This window comes from Ctenopharyngodon idella, chromosome 2 (assembly GCF_019924925.1).
Source record: "Ctenopharyngodon idella isolate HZGC_01 chromosome 2, HZGC01, whole genome shotgun sequence".
NCBI classification, from domain to species: Eukaryota; Metazoa; Chordata; class Actinopteri; order Cypriniformes; family Xenocyprididae; genus Ctenopharyngodon; species Ctenopharyngodon idella.
Window position 1 is genome coordinate 19,108,497 of NC_067221.1, and position 25,611 is coordinate 19,134,107.

Sequence of the window (25,611 nt, forward strand, 5' to 3'; positions counted from 1 at the left end):
TACCCTAAATGTGGTTATAATCAATGATTTCCAGAAAGGGCAAAGGTCAAGCAGAAATTATTTAAATCATATTGTAGGAAATGGTTTAAGTCAGGCATTCTGGTACTAGCAAACATGATGAATGATCCTTGAAGTGTTTTTGGACTACCACTAAAATCATGATGCACCGTTGCTTCAATACATTACATTCAATATGTTTTCTGTACGGGCCTCCGTCTAGCACTGTGTTCCCCTCAGTGTCTGGAGACTCACTGTGCTGTCACACATCTGCCAAATGGGGTTTCTCTTCCTGCGCTGGCCAGCTTTAATGCCAGCAGAACTGGTCAGGAAACATGACCACAGCGCTCCCCGATCAACCTGTCAGACCTCATTTACTCAAAGTCAAGGAGCTCTGAGACCCCTCACCTCCCAGACCCTCAGTGTCATGTTACAGCACCCCCCAAACTGCATCAGATCTCTGCCTCATGAATGAAAGTCAATGAATAAACGAATGGCTCTCTTGTTGTGTAATGAATGATGCTGGCTGCTGGCTTCTCTCGCTTAGGGATCTACATCTTTTAGAGGCCAAATTTTTCTTTGCATTACAGTGGCAATTACAAGGGTCTGCCGGTTATTGTTTTTGTTCAAAGTTCAAAGATTTGGAATAACAAGAAAGATCTGTCATGGAGGAAAAACAAATGTGGACATGGTCAGGATGACTGCAAAACAAAACAAAACAAAACAAAACAAAACAAAACAAAACAAAACAAAACAAAACAAAACCAAACCAAACCAAAATGTCAGTTTCTGTTTAATATTGGATAGCTATATTAGAGTTATTTTTCTTGTCAACAGGGCCAAGTGGATCTGACTGCAATAGGAAACAGTACAGGAACAATGTTATTTAGCAGGCCACTGCTTAAACCACGTGGATAGATGAAGCGCCAAACAATCTTTCCACTCATCTTAATACAGAGACAGAGCAAACAAATAGAGATCACTGAGCATGAAAACCGGACAAACTCTCCAGATGAAGACAATTTTGCTCAAACGGGTATAGAGGAGGTTTTGGTATTTTATAAATAGTGATATACACACACTCTTAAAAATAAAGGTTCCTTATTGGCATATGGTTCCATAAAGAACTGTTAACGTCCAAAGAACCTCCATTACACAAAAGCTTATAGTAGAGTGAATTATGTACACATAAGAAAAAAATCATTCTGCTCACTGGTTCTTCTATGGCAGCATTGTGAAAACCCCCTTTTGTAACCTTTAATTTTAAGAGTGATGTGTATGTATGTGCTTATTTGGCCTATATAAGAAATTTAAATCCATGAGATAGAGAAATACATAACAGAGGAAAGAAGACAAAGATCATTGAGTTTAAATTAGAATTTGATGAGCATTCCAAAACACTATAGTAACACTCTAAATTGTGATTTTCTTCTTTATATTATAATACAACACTTCTTTGAAAAATCAAGAGATGAGATGAACTCTGAAGCATGACAAAAAAATGACAACTACATAATTTCAGTCGGTGATGTAATACACGTTCAAACAAACAACAAAAATGTTGACATTGTATGCTATCAGATATGATTTCTCTGTTAGCGGTCATGTCAGCATGAAACTTTTTTTTGCAATAGCAAAAATAAACCACACAAAGACGCTGCTCATTTGACAGTATACGCACACAAAAAAAAGAGAAAGTCTCCCCGGAGAGGAAACTTATATTAAAAATCTGGACAGAAAAAAGTCAAAGAAAAAAGGTCACGCGCTTTGACTTGACTGACACCTCTCACATATCCCAGACTGCCTTACATCCTCCACGTCAAACAAACCAATCCACAGAGCCAAGAATAATCTGAATGGAAACTGATATTATTGCTCTTGTAATTAAGACGTCAGTGTCCGTTCAAATGCAGATATGTGAGCTGACTGAAATTAAGTCAAATGTCTGGTTAGAAAATTAATATAACTCCAAATAATATAATGCTAATTTAGCTGCATGGCGACAACATGATTGATATAAATCAAGAACGAAATAGCCTATTTATAAAACAGGCTAAACATGGATGTAAACAAATAGGCTAAATAGCCTACTGTACACGGTTCAGCGTAAAAAAAGATGAATGCTAGTGTTTCGGATATTTTATTAACAATTTGAGAACGTATTTTTAATTTATTTTTTTTAATTTAAATATCACAATTACACTCCTGACGTAAAAAAACGTTTAAACAACATTTAAACAATTAATTGTGAAGCAACATTGCGCAGTGAATTGTTTAGAAATAGCTAGCGATTTAAAATCTTGAACATGAAATTGAAAAAATAATAATTATTAAATCATAAGGAAAAAAAAAACCCGTAATAATAAATAGCAATAAACACTAATAGTTTTGTTAAAAATGCAAACTAATAGTCTAAACAAACGACAATGATATTGACAATGAATTACAGGGCCATTAAGAACAACTGTTTAAGACCTATACACTCAATCCTACAGCTTTAACAAGGAGAAATATTTTTTTACAAACTCGAAATGTTTCATTTTATCATCATAAATCGCCATCTGAGAATATGTCCATGCGTATTTCCAAACCCCAGATAATGTTTTTCCTAAGGGACAGATGATGGGCAAAATGTCAAACCCGCGCAATAACACGAGCATATATATGAATTGCAATAATGCAAAATTAATTTGACTGAGATGCAGTGCTATCACTGAGACACCGGCAGGAAATTATATTGCGATGAAGCAAAATCATAATTCTGTTTACTGCTGCAGCATCTTAAGACGAAAGGGACCAGCGGTATTATTTAAGCTCTATTCTATATGTAGCCTATGTATCGCCATAAAAATCGTTTCCAAAACGTTATTAAACAAATATTATGCTGCTTGCTGTTTGTTTACAGATCTTTTTATTTCACGTAACGGACTGCTCAGATAATAGGCGTGGGTAAATGTGACAGGGAGGTGCGGCCAGAGGAGTGAGAACATGAGGAAAAGTTCCACCCTCACTGAGGAAAACAAAAGTTTGAGTTAAAACATGGTCACGACGTGCATTGAGCTGCAGCAGCCGTATGGATTAATTCTCGCTGTACAGGAGATCTAAGAGTGGATATAACATAGCTACTGGATACAATGTACTGGAAAAATGAACAAACCACATCGAAGGAAAGTCCAAGCAAGAACACTGTAAGTGACACATTAATTACTTACATGTCTTATTGTGCATTTTTTCTTTATGTTCTGTTAGCTATTTTAACTCCTTTATTGTTTTATTAATAAATCTTGATAGCTAAGTGATCTTCTCTGATATTTAGGCTACATATTGTGGAAGATTTTCAATAGGCCTAATAAACATAATCACAATATTTTAAATATTAAACTTCAAAAACAAACGCTGCAGACACTGTTTTATGTTACATCATACAAACTATTATTAATTCCTGTTTGTCAGCACGAACTGAAACAGCCTTCTGAATTAGCCTACGGTACCATCCTCAGCTGTGCCTCAAGCAACGCCTGTGTGCAATTAATATAAATTAAGTGAATGTGATATGTTTTCTTCTTTTTCACGGCGACACGTCGGGTTTTAAAAGAGAGTTTGGAAAAAGTTAAAAAAAAAAAAAAAATCCACAGTCAGTTTGGATAGCGACATAAGTGCAAAGAAGACGACAGAAAAACAGTTAATAATATTACCTGTTGAGTTTCAGCGCTTCAAATGAAGAGGATGACGCTTTGTGTTAAAAAGCGCCCGTGTTTCTGCATCTCCCCTCGCTTGCTTGTAGAGGTTGTCATAGTAAAAAGGCGAGTGGTTGTTAATGGGTCGCTCGGCCGCGGAGGTTAAAAGGCGGCGGCGCGGACGAGCGCGCGATACAGTGTGTGTATTCGAGCTGCTCTCGTCATGCCCGCGAGCTGTGGAGGTTCAGTCCTCTACACACCGCACACCATACAGCCGCCTCAGGTGATCAACGCAGTGGTATTTATTTAACAATCGTAACTCTTTTTACGGATTTCAGGAGCTGGGGACTATACCGTTATATATTTTTAATTTTAGTCAAAGACTTCAGTATATTATTTAGGAAGGACACTAACCTGATGTTCCCTAAGGCTGAATTCTCGTCCCTTAACTTTTAGTGGCTATATCTTTTAGAATTGTTTACTTATTTATATACATAAAAAAAAAAAAAAATACACATGTATGTATATAAAAATCATAATGCGCTTAATCATTGTTTGATTTTAGGATAAAGAGCTGTTTGAGGAGGTATCGTGTTCGTCGTCGCTTTCTTTGTCGCCCAGCTCTTCACCTCATGCCATGACAGAGAAAGCCATCTGTACCAGCTGTGGCACCGAGATCGTCGACAAATATCTGCTCAAGGTACGTATTTAATATTTTGCACGTTTATAACAACAAACGATTCTTTCAGACAAGTAACATATCACATTACTAAATTGTTCAGCTATGGGACGCTGGGGTTTCCCCGAGTAGGCTATTTAATTACAAGTTTAACATTTTTAGACCGTAAACTCTATCTCTGTGTATACAAAAAAAAAAAAAAAAATATTAGACTCGTAATCGAAAACTGTTGCTCTTCCACCTCAGGTGAACGACATGTGCTGGCACGTGAGATGCCTGTCGTGCAGCGTGTGCCAAACGTCTCTGGGCAGACACATCAGCTGCTATATAAAAGAAAAGGAGATATTCTGTAAATTGGACTACTTCAGGTAAATAAACGTATTTTTACTAATTTATGAAAAATAAATGGGGCTACTTCAAAAATTGTTTAAAGTGCTGTCAGGCTGCCATTGGACGACCATCAATTTCTTCTGTTCAGTGCAGTGTGTGTGTTTTAAAAAGTTAGAAAACAATTGTTTACAACATTTCTAAACTGAAGTGCTTGCATATTCTTAGTTAGTAACTAAACATTTTGTAGTTGTTTTCTACCTTAAAATTGCATGCTTTCCTCTCAGTTTCCCTCCCTAAATTCTAGAATCTAGATGCACAATAGTCAACCAATGTTTTCATTCCATCTCTGTGGTTTTTCCTGGAGTGCCATATCGCTACCAAACAACCGCTGTTAGCCTTCACTAAAAGAAGTGCCACAAAAGCTTGTTTAACTTTGAAAGATGGAAGCTCTTATCAAAGATTTCTTTCTGGCAGGAAATATGGAACACGTTGCGCTCACTGTGGCAGGAACATCCATTCAAACGACTGGGTCCGGAGAGCAAAAGGGAACACCTACCACCTGGCTTGTTTTGCTTGCTTCTCCTGCAAGAGACAGCTGTCCACAGGAGAAGAGTTCGCCTTGGTGGATGAGAGGGTCCTGTGTCGTGTGCACTACGACTGCATGTTGGACAACCTCAAACGTGCCATGGAGAATGGTTAGACGCTGCCTGGATATGTTGACATTGTATAAATGGTCATCATTTTCAATTGTTCAGAATAAACTCACAATGTTTATTCCATATCCATTCATTCAGCTCTTATGGAACCACAGCTTAAGTTTAATTCCGCTCATTCTTTGTGGTTTGCCGTAGGAAAAGGAGTGAATGTGGAGGGAGCTGTTCCCTCAGAGCAGGAAGTAAATCAGCCTAAACCAGCCAAGAGGGCACGCACAAGTTTCACAGCTGACCAGCTACAGGTTAATACTCAAATTCTCATCATAAATTCATAAAAAAAGGGATTGTTTTTGTAATGGCTGCTTGATGTTAGTCTTTGTTTTGCAATTTTTTTATTTTATTTATTTATTCAAGGTAATGCAAGCTCAGTTTGCTCAGGACAACAATCCAGATGCCCAGACTTTACAAAAGTTGGCAGAAAGAACCGGTCTAAGCCGGAGGGTTATTCAGGTATAATGCAAAAATTTTTTTTTTTTTTTTTTTTTAACTATTTATATGAAGTCATCTTGGTTTCTTATTTTGTGCCATGTATGTACTTCAGACAGTTACCTAGTATTTTTAGCATATTTATTTTAGTATTATTTTGATTTTAAAGTGGCTTATTTTTATTTGCTGTGATTCTTTGTGCATCAGATTTTCTCTGTACTGTTAATAAGCATGTTTTGCTTCATCTGCTTGCCGCTCAGGTTTGGTTCCAGAACTGTCGAGCTCGTCATAAGAAGCATGTTAGCCCAAATCACTCCTCAGCCACACCAGTGTCATCTCTGCAGTCTGCTCAACTCACTCCTCCTCTAATAGATGATCTTCAGTACACTGCTTTTGCCCCTGTGGACACCCCTATGCTGACTGCGCTACACTCCTATATGGATGGTACATTATTAAGTGTGTTCAGCTTAATTTAGCTAGCTTTATTTTAATTTTGTGCATATGCTGACCAGAGTTTTTCACTGAAGTTTTGAAATTGAACATTGCATTTTTGGTCCTTGTAGTCCACTCTCCCAATTCGCTGGTGTTGCAGCCTCTCTTGCCTCACTCGATGACACAGCTGCCCATCAGCCATGCCTGAGACGCCCACCACGGTCGCTGCCGCCGCCGCCACATGGTCAGGTCAGAGTCCAGAGGACAGCATGAGGAAATACTGATTCTTCTTTTGACTGAGTCTTGAACAAGACCCATGCTACTTTATCTTTCATGGGCACTTACTGAAGGATATCCGTCTTGCAATGATCGAAATTGAAAAGTCTCACTGTAATTGTGAAAAGAGCCTGAAGTTTTTGTTTAATATATATTATATATATCTATATAGTGATGGAATAAATGGCATTTAATTTATTTCTTGTATGTGACTGAGCACTTTGTTTTAAAATAAATCTACCATGGAATTCTTAGTTTCTGGTTTAGTCGACGCACATTGTGTTTTGTTTTGATGGTTCTAAAGAAAATTGGAAGCTGAAGAAAAGCCAATAAAATCTGATTTGCCTCTAGCATTGATCAAATTAAAGCTGTTGGTGTAATTTTTGTTTGTTTTAGTGATTTGTTTAAGAACTTTTGAGTTGAATCAGAGTTTGAGTTGTTTTGGGATTATAGGTATGGCTAGAAAGTTTCCTATACTGCCATTTCTCACATTTGTTCTTGAGCAATAATCTAGGCTAGACCATTAAATGCCATTTTACAATTTAATTAAACTGATACTTATGAACTGTGAAGGGAGGAAACCTTTAAATAAATGTTTCAGAAACACCCATAACTTTACATCTTGGTCCATATAATGCTCTAATGCTTTGGTTTCTTTGTGACTGACAAAATGTTTTATCACATGCTCTTGCACTTTGGCAGTCAATCATTTTGCTATTTTAGTCTATTATGTTTAATAATAAGGGTTGGTTCACCCAAAAATTAAATTTCTGTCATTAAGTACTCACCCACATGTCGTTCCTTCGGAACACAAATTAAGATATTTTTGATGAAATCCAAGAGTTTATTTTATTTTTTTATCCTCCATAGAAAGCAACGAAATTACCACATTCAAGGTCCAGAAAAGTAGTAAAAACATCATTTAAAATAGTCAACGTAACTACAGTGGTTCAACCTTAATGTTATGAAGCGAAAAGAAATATATAATATAATTTTTTTTTTTTTTTTGTGCGCAAAAATAACTAATTTATTCAAATTCGTATCTCCCCTGTGATTCTCCTACGCTATTTTCATTGCAGTGCTTCCAGGTTCTACGTAAGAATGGCGACTCAGTATTGGCTGAAACCTGTTCACATGAACAGCACAACTTGTGTGTGATGCTGACACAGGAGCCAGACAGTACTGAGCCGGCATTCGGACGTAAACACGGAAGCGCTGAACTGCGTTCATTGTGTCAACTGCATAGGAGACTGACAGGGTAAAGAGGAAACTGTGAAAGTTATTTTTGTTATTTTCTCACAAAAAGTTTTCTTGTCACTTCATAACATTTAAGGTTGAACCACCGTCACATTGACTAATTTAACGATGTCTTTAATACCTTTCTAGACCTTGAATGATTGTAATTACGTTGCTTTCTATGGGGGATTTAAAAAAAAAAAAAAAAAAAAAAAAAAAACCTTGGATTTCATCAAAAATATCTTAATTTGTGTTCCAAAGATCAAAGGTCTTACGGGTGTGGAACGACATGAGGGTGAGTAATTAATGACAAATGTCATTTTTGGGTGAACTAACCCTTTAATGGTCACTGGAAAACTTACCACAATTTTTTTTGTACAGATCTACAGACGCAGTGCATAAAAGCAGTTTGCAAAGCTATCGATCCTTATTTATGCAGCCCAAAAGCATTAACAATCAGTGAATAATTTGGAGCTGCTGCTATTATCGTGTGCAACAAGATGATGTCTGTTTATTTCCCCCGTGAGCCGTCTTCCCTCGAGTTCTTCTGAGGATTTTTCTCAGCGAGCTGGTTGTGTAAAAGGGTCGAGCAGCTGATCCATCATTTTCCTCCAGATCTAGAGCTGCAAGTAGACAAGGATGATTATACGTGTATGTCTTTGTGTTTAACTTATGCCAAACAGAGCGGTTTCCGTTAACTCTGGTATTATGTTACTTGAAGGCATTCGTTACTGTTAAAATATCACTTTAGGGTTAAACGCATAGTCAGCTAATAGTTTTAGATGAAAGATCTACAAAACACATTTTTGAAAAATCAGGGGTGTTGAAGTTTTAATGCATTTCAATGGCAGTTTAATAGAGAGAATTAAATCCTGAGAAATAATGTTTATTAGTGAGAGATTCATCACAGCTGTGCCGTATTGTTTGACAACTTGGGATAAAAATGCCTTTGTGAGAAATTTGTAATGTGCAAAATGGACCTGAGGGAAGTCATTCAGGGCAAATATGTTTTAAATAATTTTATTCATTTAAATATAAAAATCACAATTCCATTTTGTGGTACAAAAGTACAAATACAATAAATACCCACTCCTACAACATTACAAAAGTGTTTTAATCTAGGATTATAAAACGATAGCACTTAAATCTTGTATCTCACAGTACAAATAAACCTAAATGACTTCTTTGAGAAGGACAGTTCTTTTATATTTCCAATTATTCTCAAAAAGATCCTTAAAGTGGACCTACAAAAACAACAATGGTTTGGTTCTTTAAGCTTCTCCAGGAAATAAATTGTTACTGGAGGTGAAGTGCTTATTCTTCACTCCATCTCACTCGCCGATCCTGAAGGAAGCATTTAGAAACGTACTTTGTCTACAGTGACTGTCCTTCTGCAAGCCAGATAACTCACAATCACTTCAACTACACAGAAAAGAAAATGCTATGAAAGCCCTTTGCTGATTTCAGGTATAGAGTACTTTTTAAAGTCTTTTAAACCTCACGTTAAAGTATTTTGAGCAGGGGGAAAAACTGACATGCATTCATGAGTCCCAAATAAAGTGGCACAGCACACATACAGTAGTGATGTGTTCATTATTTACATGTAAATAAACCACTGTTTGCATTTTGTCACGACAATGTAAGAGACGTTCAGTAATTCTCGCCATTAAATTTTAATGAATACCTCTGTGCTTCATATTCAGAGGAACGTTTCATTGAACCGAAAATATTATCGAACTGATCTGGAAGACTGTAGAATTGTTACATTAACTGTACATTTCTCTTTAAATTCAATGGTAAGGGTTTAAAGAAAACCAAACCGAACACCTAGAGCTCAAAGAATGCTGCCTTAATATAACGGATGCATACTTGGTTTAAGAGATTCCTAGGCTGCGTCCGACATCCATACTCTCTTGAGTAGGTACTTGTTTTGAATAAGTTACTTCATAAGTGCTTAAACATTATGTTCTAGTATAAATGTGTATAGTATGATTGTAATCTGGAAATACTACATTCGTCATGTCATTATCATGTGACCTACCAGCTTTAGTTGCATTGCCATTCACAAATCCTCTCCCATGGCCTCATGGGAGAGTAAAGTGTCCATCATATGCACACTTCAGAATCTCGCCAGAGATAATAGATCATCTAGCTACTTTTTGCCTATTCCCTTTTATGAGTAATGTGAATTCGGACATACTTCTTTTGTCATATACTGTTTTTCACCTACTATATAGTAGGGAAGTATGCGATTTCGGATGCAGCCCTAGTTTTTATACATAGCAGTGTTTTGTCCATCTGATCTGCAGTTGAGCTACTGTAATACAGGAAATATCTTTGCACTCCATCACAACTGCAATGCTGAAATCGACAGCATTTGTGACAATGTTGATATAATAACAAAAATTAAATGTCCACCTGTCCCTCCTTTTTTTAAAAAAAAAAAAAAAGCCAAAATCTGGGTTACAGAGTGTACAAGACGTGTTAACATCATTTCAGAGTGCAAAAACTGTATATACAATGCTATAAACCCTTAAATGACAGAAAAATGATCATATATTACAACAGAATAATTACTATTAGCTTTTAAGCTTTACAAATACTCCAAAAATGGGCCCATTCACTTTCACTATAAATGCCTCACTGTGAAGTAACTTAGATTTTTGCCTTTTTTACTAAAGAAAATGAGGGACAAGTCGAAATTATTTTTGTTGTCATAAACATTATGCCACAAAGGCAGTGGATTGAGTTTAACTTAAATTAAGCCTGAAAAATATTCCTTCAATATACAGCTGTAGGTTATTAAATAGGATTTACATAATCATTAAGCAAAATATTTTTTTTAGAATGTTAAATATAAATGCTTAATATGAAGTATTTTGATGTTTAAATGTCAAATGTGATTCTGTATAACAATATGTGCATTGTTTTTCCTGCAGGAATTGTATGAAAACCATTTTAATCTCAGATTGGGATTTGTTTTAGCTGTAAAACCAGCTCTAATCGTACGTGAGAAAAGAAAACTGTATTCAATGAATCGGTCGTTCGGATTTACGCTGAAATAGCAAACGTTAACTCTCAAGTTGGGCTTCTTTTCTCAAGGTGTCCAATCTCAGGCAGCTTTTTAAATGTCAGTAATCATTTTCCCAGAATAAGGCAGCAGTCAGCAGTAAGAGGCAAACATGTTAATATGCAGTGTAGGGTCTGTGTCAGAAAGGCCAAAGCTCTGTGTCCTGGGTTAGTTGCTGTTACAGTGCAGAGAGAGTCTTTGGTCTTTTCTTGAGGTGGATGGTCACGTCACTTCCCATAGTCCTCAGCTCCCATTACAAAATGTAGTCCACTTTAGATATTAATATACTGTAAGTTAATGCATGCTAAGTATGTACTGTAAGTCGGATAAAGGTATTCTCATAGATTCAGAGGGTTTTATCCGCGTGACTTTTTAGGGCTCTGCTCGGCCCTTCCCAGAATTCTTTTCAGGCCAGGAGACATGAGGAAAGGCTTGGCTGTTGTCCCGTCATTTCTCTCCAAGTCTTCGCCTGTGAACGCCACACAGTGCCGTATGATTGAGAAGAGAAGAAAAAGATGGCGTTTAGGAGGAAACGGAGACAAATAGAGGTTATAGTGCCACAGGAAAGTCTGCAGTTTAGAAATATTTTTAAAGAGTGAAAGTCTAAAGCCAGTGGTTTCAAGATAAGAGAAGGTTTCAGAGGGACATACAGGAAAATGTAGCAAAAAAAAGTAGATTCTAGTATCCGTTAATCCATGCCAAAATTGATCATAACACATATCATTATTTTCTAAATAAAACAGAATATTATATCAATATTAACTGTTACAGAAATAATGCTCATAATACTCACAGAAACAAAGGAACAAGGTGTCCACACACATTGCATAGACGCTGAAGAAGCTGTGCGCAATTAAGTATGAACCCAATATTACTGTCTGTCAAAGAAAGAGAGACCTGCCAGTCAAAATACTATCTCAACCAGAAACGAGTTCCAGTTTGAAAAAATAAATAATACTAAAGAGACTTTCTCACCAAGAGAGGCACGCAGTAGTAATTCAACACGGGAACCTCCTCTTGGATGATGGGTATCTTGCGTGTAAGGAGGAGGAAGGCAATAACACCTGCAGGATATAATTGATGGAGCGCTTAACCACAAACCTCAGCAGACCGATGCTTAGTTCACTGTGATACTGTTACACACTCACGCCCTCTTGTGGTCAATGGAAATATGATCATACAGGCCAATAAAAGGCCTAAATTCAATCTGTTTATCATATAAAGCAAACGAGTCTCTTCAGAAAATTTGGACTAAAACGCTCAATTCATATGGATTTGTTTTACAATCGCTAACTTTTCGAAGCGTCAAAGTGGTAGTTACTTAGCTGTCTATTAGGGCTGGGTATTGACAAAATTTTTACGATTCGATTCGATTTCTATTCACATGCTTGTGATTCGATTCGATTACGATTTCGATTCGATATCGATTATTTTGGATGTAGTCTATCAGTTACAGTACATGGCAAATTTTCTAGAAGAAAAAAAATTCTCAACTAATGCTGTAAACTAGCTACACATGGGAGTCAGTTGATACTACTTTACTATAATATTGAAGGTTAAAATGAACTTATTTATATACAAACACTTAAATTACACTCAATTATGTTTTTTTTTTTTTTAAATAATAAATAAAGTTTAGAATTACATAACTATATTTCTACTCCAATTAGCTTTTTTGAAATATAAACATTTAAATCTTGGCTGTCATAACTGATTTATTCAAACATGCATTAAATATTGAAGAACATTATAATGAAATGAATATGTAACTGTGCAAATCTATATTTATCAGAATGCTCCTCTCTAGAGTTCACTTTTCTAGCTGACTATGAGTTTATGGTCACTTAATATGTTTTTCTGAGGTAAATGTGATGTTAAGTGACATTGTTTACAAGCTGTTTTATTGACGTCTTTCCGAGACTGTAACACGGATTGAGCTATTACACAAGACATGATATGGATTTCGGTAAGTTGTAGGCCTACTGTATATTTTAACATACCTTCAGATGTTTAATCATGTTTATTTCGCGCTGTAACTGGTATTAAAGCGGAGGAGAGGATGTTCACATGCACTCTGTGCTGCAGCTTCTCTTTAACTGAGGCGCTAAAGCGATCTGTCACGTGACATTAAACAGCGCCAAAACGGTATTTATTTTTTGAATCTCATAATAAGATAGACGTCATTTGAAATCTGGGACTTTGCTTCATATCAAAAGTAACAAACCACAAAGATTATTGCGATTTACTGGATGGGAGGCGCGCTGTCATGTTCTGTTCATTCATCAACTGAAAACAGACTAGACTAATCGATTCTTGGGATTTAAGAATCAATATCGATTCGTAAAAATGAGAATCGATTAAAATCGAGAAATCGATATTTTTTACCCAGCCCTACTGTCTATGGAGGGACAGAAAGATCTCAGATTTCATCAAAAAGATCTTCATTTGTGTTCCGAAGATGAACGAAAGTCTTACAGGTTTGGAACGACAGAGGGTGAGTAATTAATGACAACATTTTCCTTTTGGGGTGAACTATCCCTTGAAGTACTGCATTTGTCAAATTCTGGTGCATTTTCTAGATGAACAAATTGATTTTTACTTACAAAATAATAGCGTATCAAGATCTATAGCCATTTCTAGTCTACGTCAGTGTATATAAAACTAAAAACATTACAGAATTTCCTGTGAAGAATTACACTATGCATAAACATGTTGAGATGTAGCCTACATCAGTCAGAGAAGTTGCCATGGAACTGAATTGCAGCATAAAAGCTTAGCAGCAACCATACACTTTCATTTATACATTCGAACATTTCTTCACTCTCAAACAATACTGGGATCAGTAAGATTTTTTTTTTAATGTTCTCTTATATGCGTAAGTCTCTTATGCTTACCAAGACTGCATTTATTTAGGCCTAATACAAACTACCTTAAAAACAGTAATATTGTGAGATATTATTACATATATTATTGTTTTCTATATTATTACATATATCATTAAAATTCCTGTGTCAAAGCTGAATTTTCAGCAGCATCACTCCAGTCTTCAGTGTCACATGATCCTTTAGAAATCATCTAATAAACTGATTTACTGCTCAAGAAACAATTTCTTATTATCATTGTTGAAAATCTTAATTTTTTTTTTTTTTTTGGAAATCATGATACATATTTTTCAGGATTCTTTGATGAATAGAAAGCTCAATAGAACAGCAATTATTTGAAATAGAAATCTTTTGTAACATTATAAATGGTCTTTACTGTCACATATGATCAATTTAATGTGTCCTAGCTTGCTGAATAAAAGTATGAATTTCTTTAAAATGAAGTAAAATCTTTCTGACCCCAAACTTTTGAAATGTAGTGTAGCCTACTGTATATATATATTAATATTTTCCACTGAATTCAGAATATATGACCTGTTCATAATTTAATAATTTGCAATGCTTCATGGGGTGCACAGTTCATTATCTTAGTTTTTTCTTATTTTTAATAAACATTTTTGCTATTAATAATGTTGCTAATTCATTTGATTGATGGTTGAGAACAATTTTTTGAAATGATTATGGAAAAAAGTAATGGAAGAAATACTGCAGTAAACAAGGCCTCTTAAAGTGTGGACACTGATTAGCTCTTTAATCTTATGATAAATAACCCTATATAAACCTCGCAAAACTCGCAATTCTTATGTTATAAACATAAAACTAATGAATTATTTCAAATTACATGAATTAAACAGCTACAATCAGACGCCAACACTCACCAACACTCCCTGCTATCAATAGTTTCCCCAGGAAGAGCAAGAAGTCGGTGACTTTGTCCAACACTGCCACCCTGCGGCAGAGAAGAGGAACTACAGTAAGAAGACGGTCAGTTCTGATCTAACTGCTTGTGTACTGACATGCAGGATATTCTCACCTCACTACATTCCTCATCAATAAATAGAACGCCTCCCGCGCTGATGTGCAAAAGTTCTTTCCATAAATAGCAATCTAGTATAAAACAAGTATACATTACATCCTAACATAACACTTATTTGTTTATTGTGCATTTGATTGGGCAGTATGGCAGACTCTCACCATTATATAAGCATTCCTGTTCATAAAGCGTATAAATTGCTCCAGACACCAGAAGCAGCACTTCAGACAGCAGAGCAGGAATCGCGCAAACACATTGTGAGCTCCTAAACACACACACACACACACACACACACACACACACACACACACACAAATGTTGGGTCTTTCCATAGACATAATGATTTTTATACTGTACAAACTATATCAAAATCAATCAATCAATCAATCATCTATCTATCTATGAAATCATAACTGACTCTCAGTTTTCTTTTGAGTATATTTTGCTCCTTTCTGCTTCAAAAAAGAAAAAGGCATAAGGACATAAAGCAACCTTTAAGTTTGTGGTCCAGATACTCCAAAATGACTCGAATGAGTTGAACCACCGCTAGGATGAGAGAGCCAAAAGCAAGAGACCCTGTGTGATACCTGCAAAACACAGAACTGCTGAATGTATCTTCTTCCAGCTCATGTTTTGAGCAATGCTTTCAATAGGAAACACTGGAACTGTACCGTATGGCTCTGGAAAAAGAGGAGAACACTGGGCAGGGGGGGATGTCTGCGGGCTTCCTCCGGGCCCAGTAATAGGAGGCGAAAGCTCCAGCGATGGTGCACTGTCCCAGAGCAATAGTGAAATTAACCAGCCAGAGGAAGACCAACAGATTACAGAGCTGGAGGATGAAGATGTAGCGATGGTACAAGCTCTCACCCCCGTAAAAAGCAAAAAGACACTGAGCACCTGGACACTGCTTGGTGATGTTGGTCCTGTTGAAGCTCTGTTGATAATGAAAAAGCATACCCATGCTAAATCATCACCAATGATGTGAAGAAAAATAATGTTTTATTCCATTAAAAACTGGCTATTCTTTCTCTGAAATATTTCAATTATTTGTCATATCAATAACACATTTAGAAACAGATTTCTATATTATGGAAACAAAGTATTACAACTATTTAAAATGGGGGACATTTACCTCAGGACTGCAGGTTTGGTTGGCGTACTTGCAGTTGGGATGAACTGATGTGACTTTGTAAACAGGATCACCAGAAGATGCAAGAAAGCTTCAGGTTTAATTAAGGTCTGAAGACAAATATGTGGCACTAATATTTTTGGAGTTTCTGCTAAATTACAAATGTTCTTGACTGTTATCAATTTTTTTTTTTTTAGAATTATTAATAATTATAATGATTATTAGTAATAATGATAATAATAATTTATTTAAATTAACATTTATAATAATAAATAATAATTGTTAACAGTTATTTAATAACATTCACTAATTCATAATTGAATAATAATTATTTAATAATTTTTATTGAACAAATAATACATTTTTCACTAAAAATTTTACTGTTTAAAGGGACATTACGATCCCTTAAAGTTCCTGTAAAGTAATTTTAAAGTATTTGTTCTGAGTTTGTCACACCGCAGAAAAATGTGTTATTAACCACCCAGCCAAATTTGAATGATTAAAAAAATCTGCAAGTAAATTAAATAAGTTATCAAAATGAGCAGTATTCTCTGCTCTCAAATGCTGGGGGCGTGTCAGATGTCGGCGCTGAAACCACACCCACTCGCGAGAGCTGGCGTCTCAACTGACTTGTCTAATGAGTCAAACATACTGATGCATATAAAAAGAATCACGTTAGAGGGTTGCAAATTTTAGTAGAGTTACTGTGGACTACCTACTAATTATAACATAAGCACACAAGGCAACTTACACTCATTGGTGGGCACGTACTGCCGACTGTTGTCGAGTCGACAAATGACGGCGCCGTGAGACGGGAGGATGAAGGCCGGGACAGGAGAGACTCTGTCCGGCCCCATAGAAGGTGGTACTGATGTCTGTTGCTTGCATTTTTATGCCATTGTGGTCACTTTTTTATGCTGAAGTTCACATTATTAGCTGTTATAATAGTGCCACCAACTGGAGGAAAATAAACAAGTGCAGCTAGAGAATATCTGTCTCATTCTTTTAATTCCCCCAAAATAACACAAATGGCAGTACGGGAATTATACACCGGTCAGGCATAACATTATGACCACTGACAGCTGAAGTGAATAACACTGATTATCTCTTCATCACGGCACCTGTTAGTGGGTGGGATATATTAGGCAGCAAGTGAACATTTTTGTCCTCAAAGTTGATGTGTTAGAAGCAGGAAAAATGGGCAAGCATAAGGATTTGGGTGAGTTTGACAAGGGCCAAATTACAACTGGGTCAGAGTATCTTCAAAACTGCAGCTCTTGTGGGGTGTTCCCGGTCTGCAGTGGTCAGTATCTATCAAAAGTGGTCCAAGGAAGGAACAGTGGTGAACCGGCGACAGGGTCATGGGCGGCCAAGGCTCATTGATGCACGTGGGGAGCGAAGGCTGGCCCGTGTGGTCCGATCCAACAGACGAGCTACTGTAGCTCAAATTGCTCAAGAAGTTAATGCTGGTTCTGATAGAAAGGTGTCAGAATACACAGCTCATCGCAGTTTGATGCATATGGGGCTGCATAGCCACAGACCAGTCAGGGTGCCCATGCTGACCCGTGTTGACCTGGCCTCCACATTTCCCAAATCTCAATCCAATCGAGCATCTGTGGGAAGTGCCGAACAAACAAGTCCGATCCATGGAGGTCCCACCTCGCAACTTAAAGGATCTGCTGCTAACATCTTGGTGCCAGATACCACAGCACACCTTCAGGGGTCTAGTGGAGTCCATGCCTCAACAGGTCAGGGCTGTTTTGGCAGCAAAAGGGCGACCAACACAATATTAGGAAGGTGGTCATAATGTTATGCCTGATCGGCGTATATTAACATTTTATCAGATTTTGCCACTCTTTTTTTCCAGCTTCATGAGGTGGTTTCTGGGATGCTTTTTAAATGCTACTGAAGGGGTTCAAAATGTATGCTGGACACTTGTTGGCTGCTTTTCCATTAGTATCACATCCAACTTCAGTTTAATTTATTCAATACATTTCATTTTGTATTTATATTTGCCAAACACAATTAATTTCAAGCCTGTATAATTGACTTGGCTTAAAGATTTTTAGTGTTGTGTATTAGTAAATGAAGAGGATACAGTGCAGTCATGGCCCAGTAGGCGATACAGACGGCCAGCAGCATAAAGGTGATGATGGGGTAGAACAGAGCGGACATGATGTAACTGATGGCCCTGCAGAGACACACACACACACAGATTATCAAAGCAGCTGTTATTCTCTTTGCTCACACATGAAGGTCAGACAGATACAAATAGAGACTCACCTGCTGCCCTCTCTGAGCAGAGCGATAGCAATGCGAACCCGCTTTCTCAGGAATATGAGTATTAAGACTATGGAGACTTCAGTCAAACCCAGAGTCACCACTGAGAGGAACAGAAGAACATGGGTACAGCAGAAATTCAAAGCATAAAACACAGTCAATTACTGAAGACCGAATCACTTACTGAAGACTAGCCATGTCTGACTGAGCTGTAAGTAGACATGGAGGTCAGTCTGAAAGCCGATGTCAGAGATAGTGACGTCCGCTCCGGGGGTCTGTCTGAGAACGGTGAACTCCCAGTAACAGTGCCAGATACCTGCAAACAAGAGAAGGATCTGTTTCAGATTGCCCTTCTGCACATCGCACGAGAAAGTGTTTATTTTGCAGTTCTCATTAATAGGTTACAGCTTTAGCACACAAACAGCAGCTATTCAATAAATCCAGATGATAAAAGCTGTTTATATTCAACACAATTTTGTGGTTGTGATTATAATTATCTGTGAAATGTGACTTAATTTCATTTCCATTTAAAAATTAAATGTGATGAATTAAATGTAATTGCATGCAAATTTGATTTCTCAACAACCTTGTTTGTAATTATTCTTGATAGTCAACATCTGATAACCATTTCATAATTTATGGCTGTTATGAAGGAAAAAACTCACTGTATAGTAACCCAGAAATCTTTTTTATTTATGTTCAGAGCTGCGGTTGAGTTACACAGTAGAAATGCTGCCAGTTAACACAGTTGGCACAAGTGATTGTGGTATGAAATAGGCCAAGTCATTAAACAGCATGTGTTGTTATTATTTTATGACTTGGTAAACTATAAGCCATGCTGTGCTGCCTCCTTTTTTGGATGTTTGGCGACACATTTTTCCCCACTGAAATTACTATCATTAGTGTGTTTATATAGTATAGTAATTAAAATGACTGTTTTCTATTTGAATATATTTTTAAATGAAATTTATTCCTGTGATGCAAAGCTGAATTTTCAGCATCATTACTCCGGTCTTCTGTGTCACATGATCCTTCAGAAATCATTCTAATATGCTGATTTGGTGCTTTAAAAAATCATTTCCTATTATCAATGTTGAAATCAATTGCTGCTTAATACTTTTGTGGAAAACATATTTTTATGATTCTTTGATGAATAGAAAGTTCAAAAGAACAGCATTTATTTGAAACATAAATCTTTTGGAAGATTATAAATGTCTTTAGTGTCACTTTTGATCAATTTAATGTGTGTTTGCTGAATAAAAGTATTAACTGCTTTCAAAAATCATAAAAAACACTGTACTATACATATACTGTAAATACTGACCGTAGGCCACGAGCAGGATAACAGCGATGATGATGAACCAGAGGAGGAAGCCTGCGGTGAATCGCAGCAGCAAGATGAAGATCAGACTGATGACCAGCGCAATGACCAGCCCTCTGTCACATTGAGAAACTCATGAGTATAGTACACAATAACAAAGAGATATAGCATTTCTATACTGCAATATACACATTTAGAGATTTTTTACAAATAACAGTTACTTCTTCACTGGGTTTAATTATAATTCATATGTACCATATTAAAGGGACAACTCAACCAAAAATAAAAATTCTGTTATCATTTATGGAAATGATGCATGAGCTACCTATGTGGCGGAGCACTAAATGCAGTCATTGTATGGAAAGGAGTGGCTTTGACATTCTGCAAAATTCATAGTTTGGAATGAAAATTAAGATATTTTTGATAAAATTCGATGGCTCAGTGAGGCCTCCATTGACAGCAAGAACATTCCCTTTTTCAGTGCCCAGAAAGCTACTAAAAACATATTTGAAACAGTTCATGTGACTACAGTGGTTCAACCTTAATGTTATGAAGCGACAAGAATACTTTTTGTGCACCAAAAATAACAAAATAGCGACTTTATTCAACAATATCTAGTGATGGGCGCTTTCAAAACACTGCTTTATGAAGTTTCAAAGCTTTAAGAATCTTTTGTTTCAAATCAGTGGTTCGGAGCGTGTATCAAACTGCCAAAGTCATGTGAACTATTGAAGTTTTAAAACCTTATGACATAACGAAGCCTTGTTTACTGAAATCATGTGATTTTGACGCTCTGAACCACTGATTCGAAACAAAAGATTTGTAAAACTTCGAAGCTTCATGAAGCAGTGTTTTGAAATCACCCATCACTAGATATTGTGGAATAAAGTCGCTATTTTGTTATTTTTGGCGCATAGGAAGTATTCTCGTCGCTTTATAATATTAAGGTTGAACCACTGTAGTCACATGAACTGTTTTAAATATGTCTTTAGTAGCTTTCTGGACATTGAAAAGGGAGTGTTCTTGCTGGCGATGGAGGTCTCACTGAGCCATCAGACTTTATCAAAAATATCGTTTGTGTTCCGAAGATGAACGAAAGTCTTAGGGGTGTGGAACGACATGAGGGTGAGTAAGTAATGACAGAATTTTCATTTTTGGGTGAACTAAATCTTTAATGTTATTCACCTACTGAACACAGTCAATGTATAATACAGTATGTGCTGAGATGAAAGGTTTCTTACATCACTATCCAGTACCAACAACTGGCATAATCCTCCACAATCTTCATTCCCACCTCTTTGGCCTCATGGATACTTGTAATGCCACTGCAGGGAAAAATATGTATTTGTGCGTACAAGTCATAGAAAACACATCAGATAATAAAGGGCTCAAGTGTTTGTCAAATAGAAGCTTTTACCACATTAACTGAATCAACTACTTTCTACAGCATTTTGTCTCATTAAATAGTGAAGATGATATACATACTTGGCTGCATCTCTAAGTTCAGTCACACTTCTGGCTGTGTCCAGTGCATCTTTGAAAGCTGTTTTGTTAGCGACTGTTAGGGTGCCATTTCTGGTGATGAAGTCTGGGAAGCAGCGCTGTAAAACTTTCATGTAAGTGAGGAAAAAAAGAATGTTCAACTGCTAAAGGAATAATAATAATGATTCTCAAAATCAAAACAACCTAAGTAAACAGCTACTCATTTTCTTATGCAAATTAGCCCATATTAGCTAATATGTAACGTACTACTCATTTACTGAAATATACTGACAAGAAAGCAATGATAACAAGAGTCTGCGTGTTCATTAACGGGTTTGGGTTTTTCCCTCATAATTACAAAAATGTAGGCAAAAAGTCTCAGGTTACGTATGTAACCCGCTTCCCTGAGAGGGGAACTCGACGCTGCGTCATGGCATTTGGAATTATTCTGCTCAAAAGAGAATGCCTCAGGTTACGAGGCTCACACGGAAGCTATGGGGGGAACGCTTCTGCGTGAGCCGGTGTTCGAAGCATGTATCTAAACGCGCCAATCTGATTTGCTGAATGTATGGACGTCATGACGTAGTGTAGCGTGTCTCCGAGTCCATAAAGAGATGCCAAAAATACACATTGACAGATTAAATTTGTCTGAAGAAGACAAACAGGTGTAGTTGGGATGTGGCAACATGACGCAGCGTCTCGTTCCCTTCTCAGGGAACCAGGTTACATACGTAACCTGAGATGTTCTCTTTCAAGTGGAACTTGACGCTGTGTTTGGCGTTGACGCTATGGGAACGTCAATTCCAACGTCGCCACACCTGAGGCAACAGAGCCTGCCTACAAGGCTGTGTATAGAATACCTCAGGGATGCGAAACCCGGAAGCGAGTTAGCATTTTAGGACTTCCGGTTCCATCGCCCCAAAGTCAATGGGTTTTTTGAATGGGTTTTTGCTAAATCGCCTGAAATAAGGTCTGTGGTTAACAAAGCCTCTAAATATTTTCACGTTTTAATCTATGACATAAAACACTCCAGTTACAACCGCTTGTGATTTTTTAAACCTTTATTGTGTCTTAAAAACGGCGGTTGCTAACAAATTGCTAAAAGGGACTACTTCCTTTGGCGGGGACTTTAGACGTCATCATGACAAACAGGACAGTTAGACAGCATTTCTCATGAAAAAGTGGATAAGTATTCATACACAGCGCAGATCATAATCAGCGAGCATGTTTTTAAATACAGTTGTTTTCTGTGTTTAACCCTTTGTTAAACACAGAGCTTATTTTTTGCGATTTTCCAAAAGTCTATGGGAAAAATGCATAGGCTTTCGATCGAGAGAACCTGTGCGCCGCTAACTTCCGGGTTGGCCTACAAAAACACGTCATCCCTGAGGCATACTCTATTTGCACAGGCGCTTGTTGAGCACAGACTGGGCTTAAGACAACCCTGAGGGATTCGGGATCCTGGAGCAGGTTGCATAAACCTCTAGGACTAGACTTACAAGTTAGTCATCATTTTTTAAGACTTCTCATGACTTTTTTAAGTCAGTTACATAAAAGCATAGATTGGCCTAAATGGATACTGAAAAGTAAGACTGACTGACCCTTGACTAACTGCTAGATCTTAAGACACATTCTTAACATAATGGCTGTTTATGCAACTGGCCCCTGGGGTTGAATCCGTGTTCAAACTATAGAACCTGATGAATGTGTGCAAAGAGGACCAACACCCTGAGGTGCACCCCTCGCAAGAGCTTTGGAAGACACTACACTCCTAGGGGAGTGGGCCCTGATCCCTAGAGGTGAAGCCATTCTGCTTAACTCATAGAGGAGGATGATAGCATCTGTAATCCAATGTGACATACACTGCTTGGTGAGCGCATTACCTCTATTGCGACCACCAAAGCATACTAGAAGCTGACAGGATCTATGCCACTGGCCTGAGTGGTGATCCTCAGAGTAGGTGGAGGCTCTCTTGCTCCAGCATCTCAAGAGGCAAAGGAAAGAAAGCCTACAAAGTGACCAACTGAGGAGTCGCAGAAGGTACTTTTGGAATGTAGTCCGCAAAATAACTCTGACATCACCTGGTGCAAAATATAAGCAGGAGGAGGCTAATGAAGGGCCTGGAGGTCTCTTACTCTCTTGAGTAATGTTAATGCTAACAGCAGAGCCACTTTGAGAGTCAGCAATTTCTCTGTGATCGACTTCAAGGGCTGAAAAGTGGCTTCCATTAAGGTTCCTAGGACCAATGCTAGGTCCCAAGAGGGAACACATGACTGGTACATAGGCTCAAAGTTAACTGGGTTCACCTCATGCTGTCCACACCATTACAAACAGTTGGCTTTTTAAGGGCATATAACTTCCTCTCTGAATTGGGAAATCCCAGGGGAGGTCGTCCAGAAGATACATTAGGTCTGCAAACCAAACTTGAGCCGACCAGAACAGAGCTACTAGAAGGAGACGAATCCTTGCAGGGTCTTGGCCCTCATCCCTTGAGAAAAAGGCCAAGTGGGATTGGAGCTTGCGAATGGTGAAGCACTCGCAATGCTGACAGTCAGCCACCCTTTTTTATGAGGACTGAACTAGCATGCTCCTCTCCCATACACATTTGGTGTAAGTCATCCGCCATGATAAAGTGGGGGGCATGGCGTCACACCCTTTCTGTATCTCAACCCTGACATAGTATAGCTAACTTCTGTCACACACACACACACACACACACAGTATTTCAGAGACACGTGCTCAGCAATCATACAGCTTCTGTAGACAAAGAAGCTGTCGACACAGATTTCTGGCATCTATTTATGTACTCAGAGACACGCTACACGTCACACAACGTTCATACGTTCAGCCAATCTTTTAGACACATCTTCAGACACAGGTTCACGCAGAAGCATTAACCTCATAGCGTCAACGCCAGGAAGCAGCGTTAAATTCGACTCAAAATAGATCTTGACCCAACATTTACTTTGCTATCAAAATGGGGACATACCATAGACTTTCTATAGGACACACAAACACACACACACTGCACTTACATGGTCGGCTTGGCACTATCATTGATGGACAGTCCTCATCTCGCAGCACTTGTGCCACAGACTGCAATAAAGAAAGAGCTGTCCTTAAACAACTCCACTGTATGACAGCATACAACTCTATCAATGTTAGCAAGTCAGATGTTTGATGAATGACTCCTCGCTATTCTGAGGATCCATTTACATACATTATGGGTATGAACATTAGAAGATAACATCATAACCAGTGCAAAACTATCAGTCTGACATTAGCTGGAGCAAAAGTAAGGTTTCTCTAAAGTAAAGTTCACTACTCACTTACACAGAAAAAAACAATCCACCAGAGCCAAAATGGCTCTTGAGAATGACGTCTTAAAAGCTCTGAAATAGCCTGTGGAATTATTCTTGTCAGAAAACAACTCACTCCCTGCTGGAAAACAGAGGTAAACAGATATACATGCTGAGGCAGTGCCTTTAAACCTCTTACAAACCTCTTCCAAAGGGCTGTCCTAGTCTAAATGCATTCATAAAGACACCTGAGGAACATTTATTGCTCAGGGGTTGCTCTTGCAAAGCTGGTGAGATATAGTATAATGGATATATATATATATATATATATATATATATTTTTTTTTTTTTTTTTTTTTTTAACTTTATTAATATTCATCAAAGAATCCTAAAAATGTATCACAGTTTCTACAAAATATTAAGCAGCACAACTGTTTTCAACATTGATAAGAATAAGAAATGTTTCTTGAGCAGCAAATCAGCATATTAGAATGAATTCTGAAGGATCATGTGACACTGAAGACTGGAGTAATAATGCTGAAAATTCATTTTAAGATATATTCAAATAGAAAACAGTTATTTTAAATGGTAATCATAATAATATTTCACAATATTACTGTTTGTACTCTATTTTTAATTCAATAAATAAGTAGTATTTAAAAGTAATAGTAGTGTATAAAAATATATAGAAAATATTTCTCAGATACTTCTCGTAAAATTCATGAGAAATGAAAAAAGACACAAATTAGACATCGGTTGATATACAGAATACAGATAAAATTACATGGATAATATAGATCAGATAAATCAGTTTTGGAGGAATTTAATGAACAGTTTTCAAGTTCATATGAAAACATTCAACTTTTGCAGACTCTGGTATCTTCACAAATGTATGTACAGTCCGGGAGCTGAGATCTCTTCTCAAAGGTCTTAATTTGCTCAATTTGATCAACTATAAAATTTTCGGAAAGTTTTGTACCCCTTTTAATTTGTCACATTGCCTCAGTGTCTTCTGAAAACACACAGAAATGATAAATAATATATAGACAGACAGATGATCAAGTCCTTTTTTTCAGTTCTTTAAATCTAATAGTCATTGTGCATTTATTGAGTTTATAGCAACTCTTCAGCCTGCCTTTATGATTTACCTTTTTGGGGTTATTGAAGCCTGGCTTGCAGAACTGTTTATAATAATCCCAGTGGCTCTTGTTGAATCTGTAATGGAGCTGCATATCTGTGTACGTTGCAAATCGATCTGGGCACTTGGAAACACACATCTAGGAACAATTTAGGTTATTAGGACAAAAAATCTGTTCAGCTGGGGCAAAATGAGAAATATTAGTGATGAA

The 25,611-nt window shown here is 37.3% G+C and overlaps 2 protein-coding genes across 6 annotated transcripts in view; one reads left to right on the forward strand and one right to left on the reverse strand.

Annotated features, from left to right (window-relative positions):
- Positions 1-2,778: 2,778 nt before the first annotated feature.
- On the forward strand, positions 2,779-6,897 carry lhx8a (LIM homeobox 8a). 4 transcript variants are annotated; one of them, XM_051873521.1, is made up of 8 exons: positions 2,779-3,185; positions 4,240-4,374; positions 4,600-4,721; positions 5,158-5,378; positions 5,535-5,638; positions 5,751-5,846; positions 6,083-6,278; positions 6,386-6,897. In XM_051873521.1, the coding sequence occupies exons 1-8, from the start codon at positions 3,132-3,134 to the stop codon at positions 6,460-6,462; spliced, it is 1,005 nt and encodes a 334-aa protein (XP_051729481.1). In that variant the 5' UTR covers positions 2,779-3,131; the 3' UTR covers positions 6,463-6,897. The 4 variants fall into 4 exon arrangements, with proteins under 4 accessions (XP_051729481.1, XP_051729498.1, XP_051729472.1 ...); XM_051873538.1 differs by having other exon boundaries at positions 2,783-3,185; positions 6,083-6,266; XM_051873512.1 differs by lacking the exon at positions 2,779-3,185 and adding an exon at positions 3,556-3,957.
- Positions 6,898-7,037: 140 nt separating this feature from the next.
- Positions 7,038-25,611, reverse strand: part of slc44a5a (solute carrier family 44 member 5a) — a 100,107-nt gene continuing 81,533 nt past the window's right edge. Inside the window, exons 6-22 of one of the 2 annotated variants that reach the window (XM_051873493.1) lie at positions 25,411-25,539; positions 23,999-24,059; positions 20,967-21,090; positions 20,723-20,806; positions 19,485-19,597; positions 18,345-18,476; positions 18,164-18,263; positions 17,979-18,071; positions 15,884-15,971; positions 15,423-15,685; positions 15,244-15,338; positions 14,913-15,016; positions 14,752-14,825; positions 14,597-14,667; positions 11,812-11,900; positions 11,630-11,714; positions 7,038-8,389 (exon numbers count right to left, since the gene is read on the reverse strand). In XM_051873493.1, coding sequence (XP_051729453.1) covers positions 8,250-8,389; positions 11,630-11,714; positions 11,812-11,900; positions 14,597-14,667; positions 14,752-14,825; positions 14,913-15,016; positions 15,244-15,338; positions 15,423-15,685; positions 15,884-15,971; positions 17,979-18,071; positions 18,164-18,263; positions 18,345-18,476; positions 19,485-19,597; positions 20,723-20,806; positions 20,967-21,090; positions 23,999-24,059; positions 25,411-25,539 — 1,845 coding nt within the window. In that variant the 3' untranslated portion in view covers positions 7,038-8,249. Of the gene's footprint in view, positions 8,390-8,772; positions 11,306-11,629; positions 11,715-11,811; positions 11,901-14,596; positions 14,668-14,751; positions 14,826-14,912; positions 15,017-15,243; positions 15,339-15,422; positions 15,686-15,883; positions 15,972-17,978; positions 18,072-18,163; positions 18,264-18,344; positions 18,477-19,484; positions 19,598-20,722; positions 20,807-20,966; positions 21,091-23,998; positions 24,060-25,410; positions 25,540-25,611 lie in introns of those variants that run through there. The other variant, XM_051873500.1, reaches the window with a different exon arrangement.

Coding starts and splice junctions, on each gene's coding strand:
- lhx8a (XM_051873512.1), top strand. CDS start 3,898: ATGCCCGCGAGCTGTGGAGGTTCAGTCCTCTACACACCGCACACCATA. Junction 4,722..5,157: donor TGTAAATTGGACTACTTCAG/GTAAATAAACGT, acceptor TCTTTCTGGCAG/GAAATATGGAACACGTTGCG. Junction 5,639..5,750: donor TCACAGCTGACCAGCTACAG/GTTAATACTCAA, acceptor TATTTATTCAAG/GTAATGCAAGCTCAGTTTGC.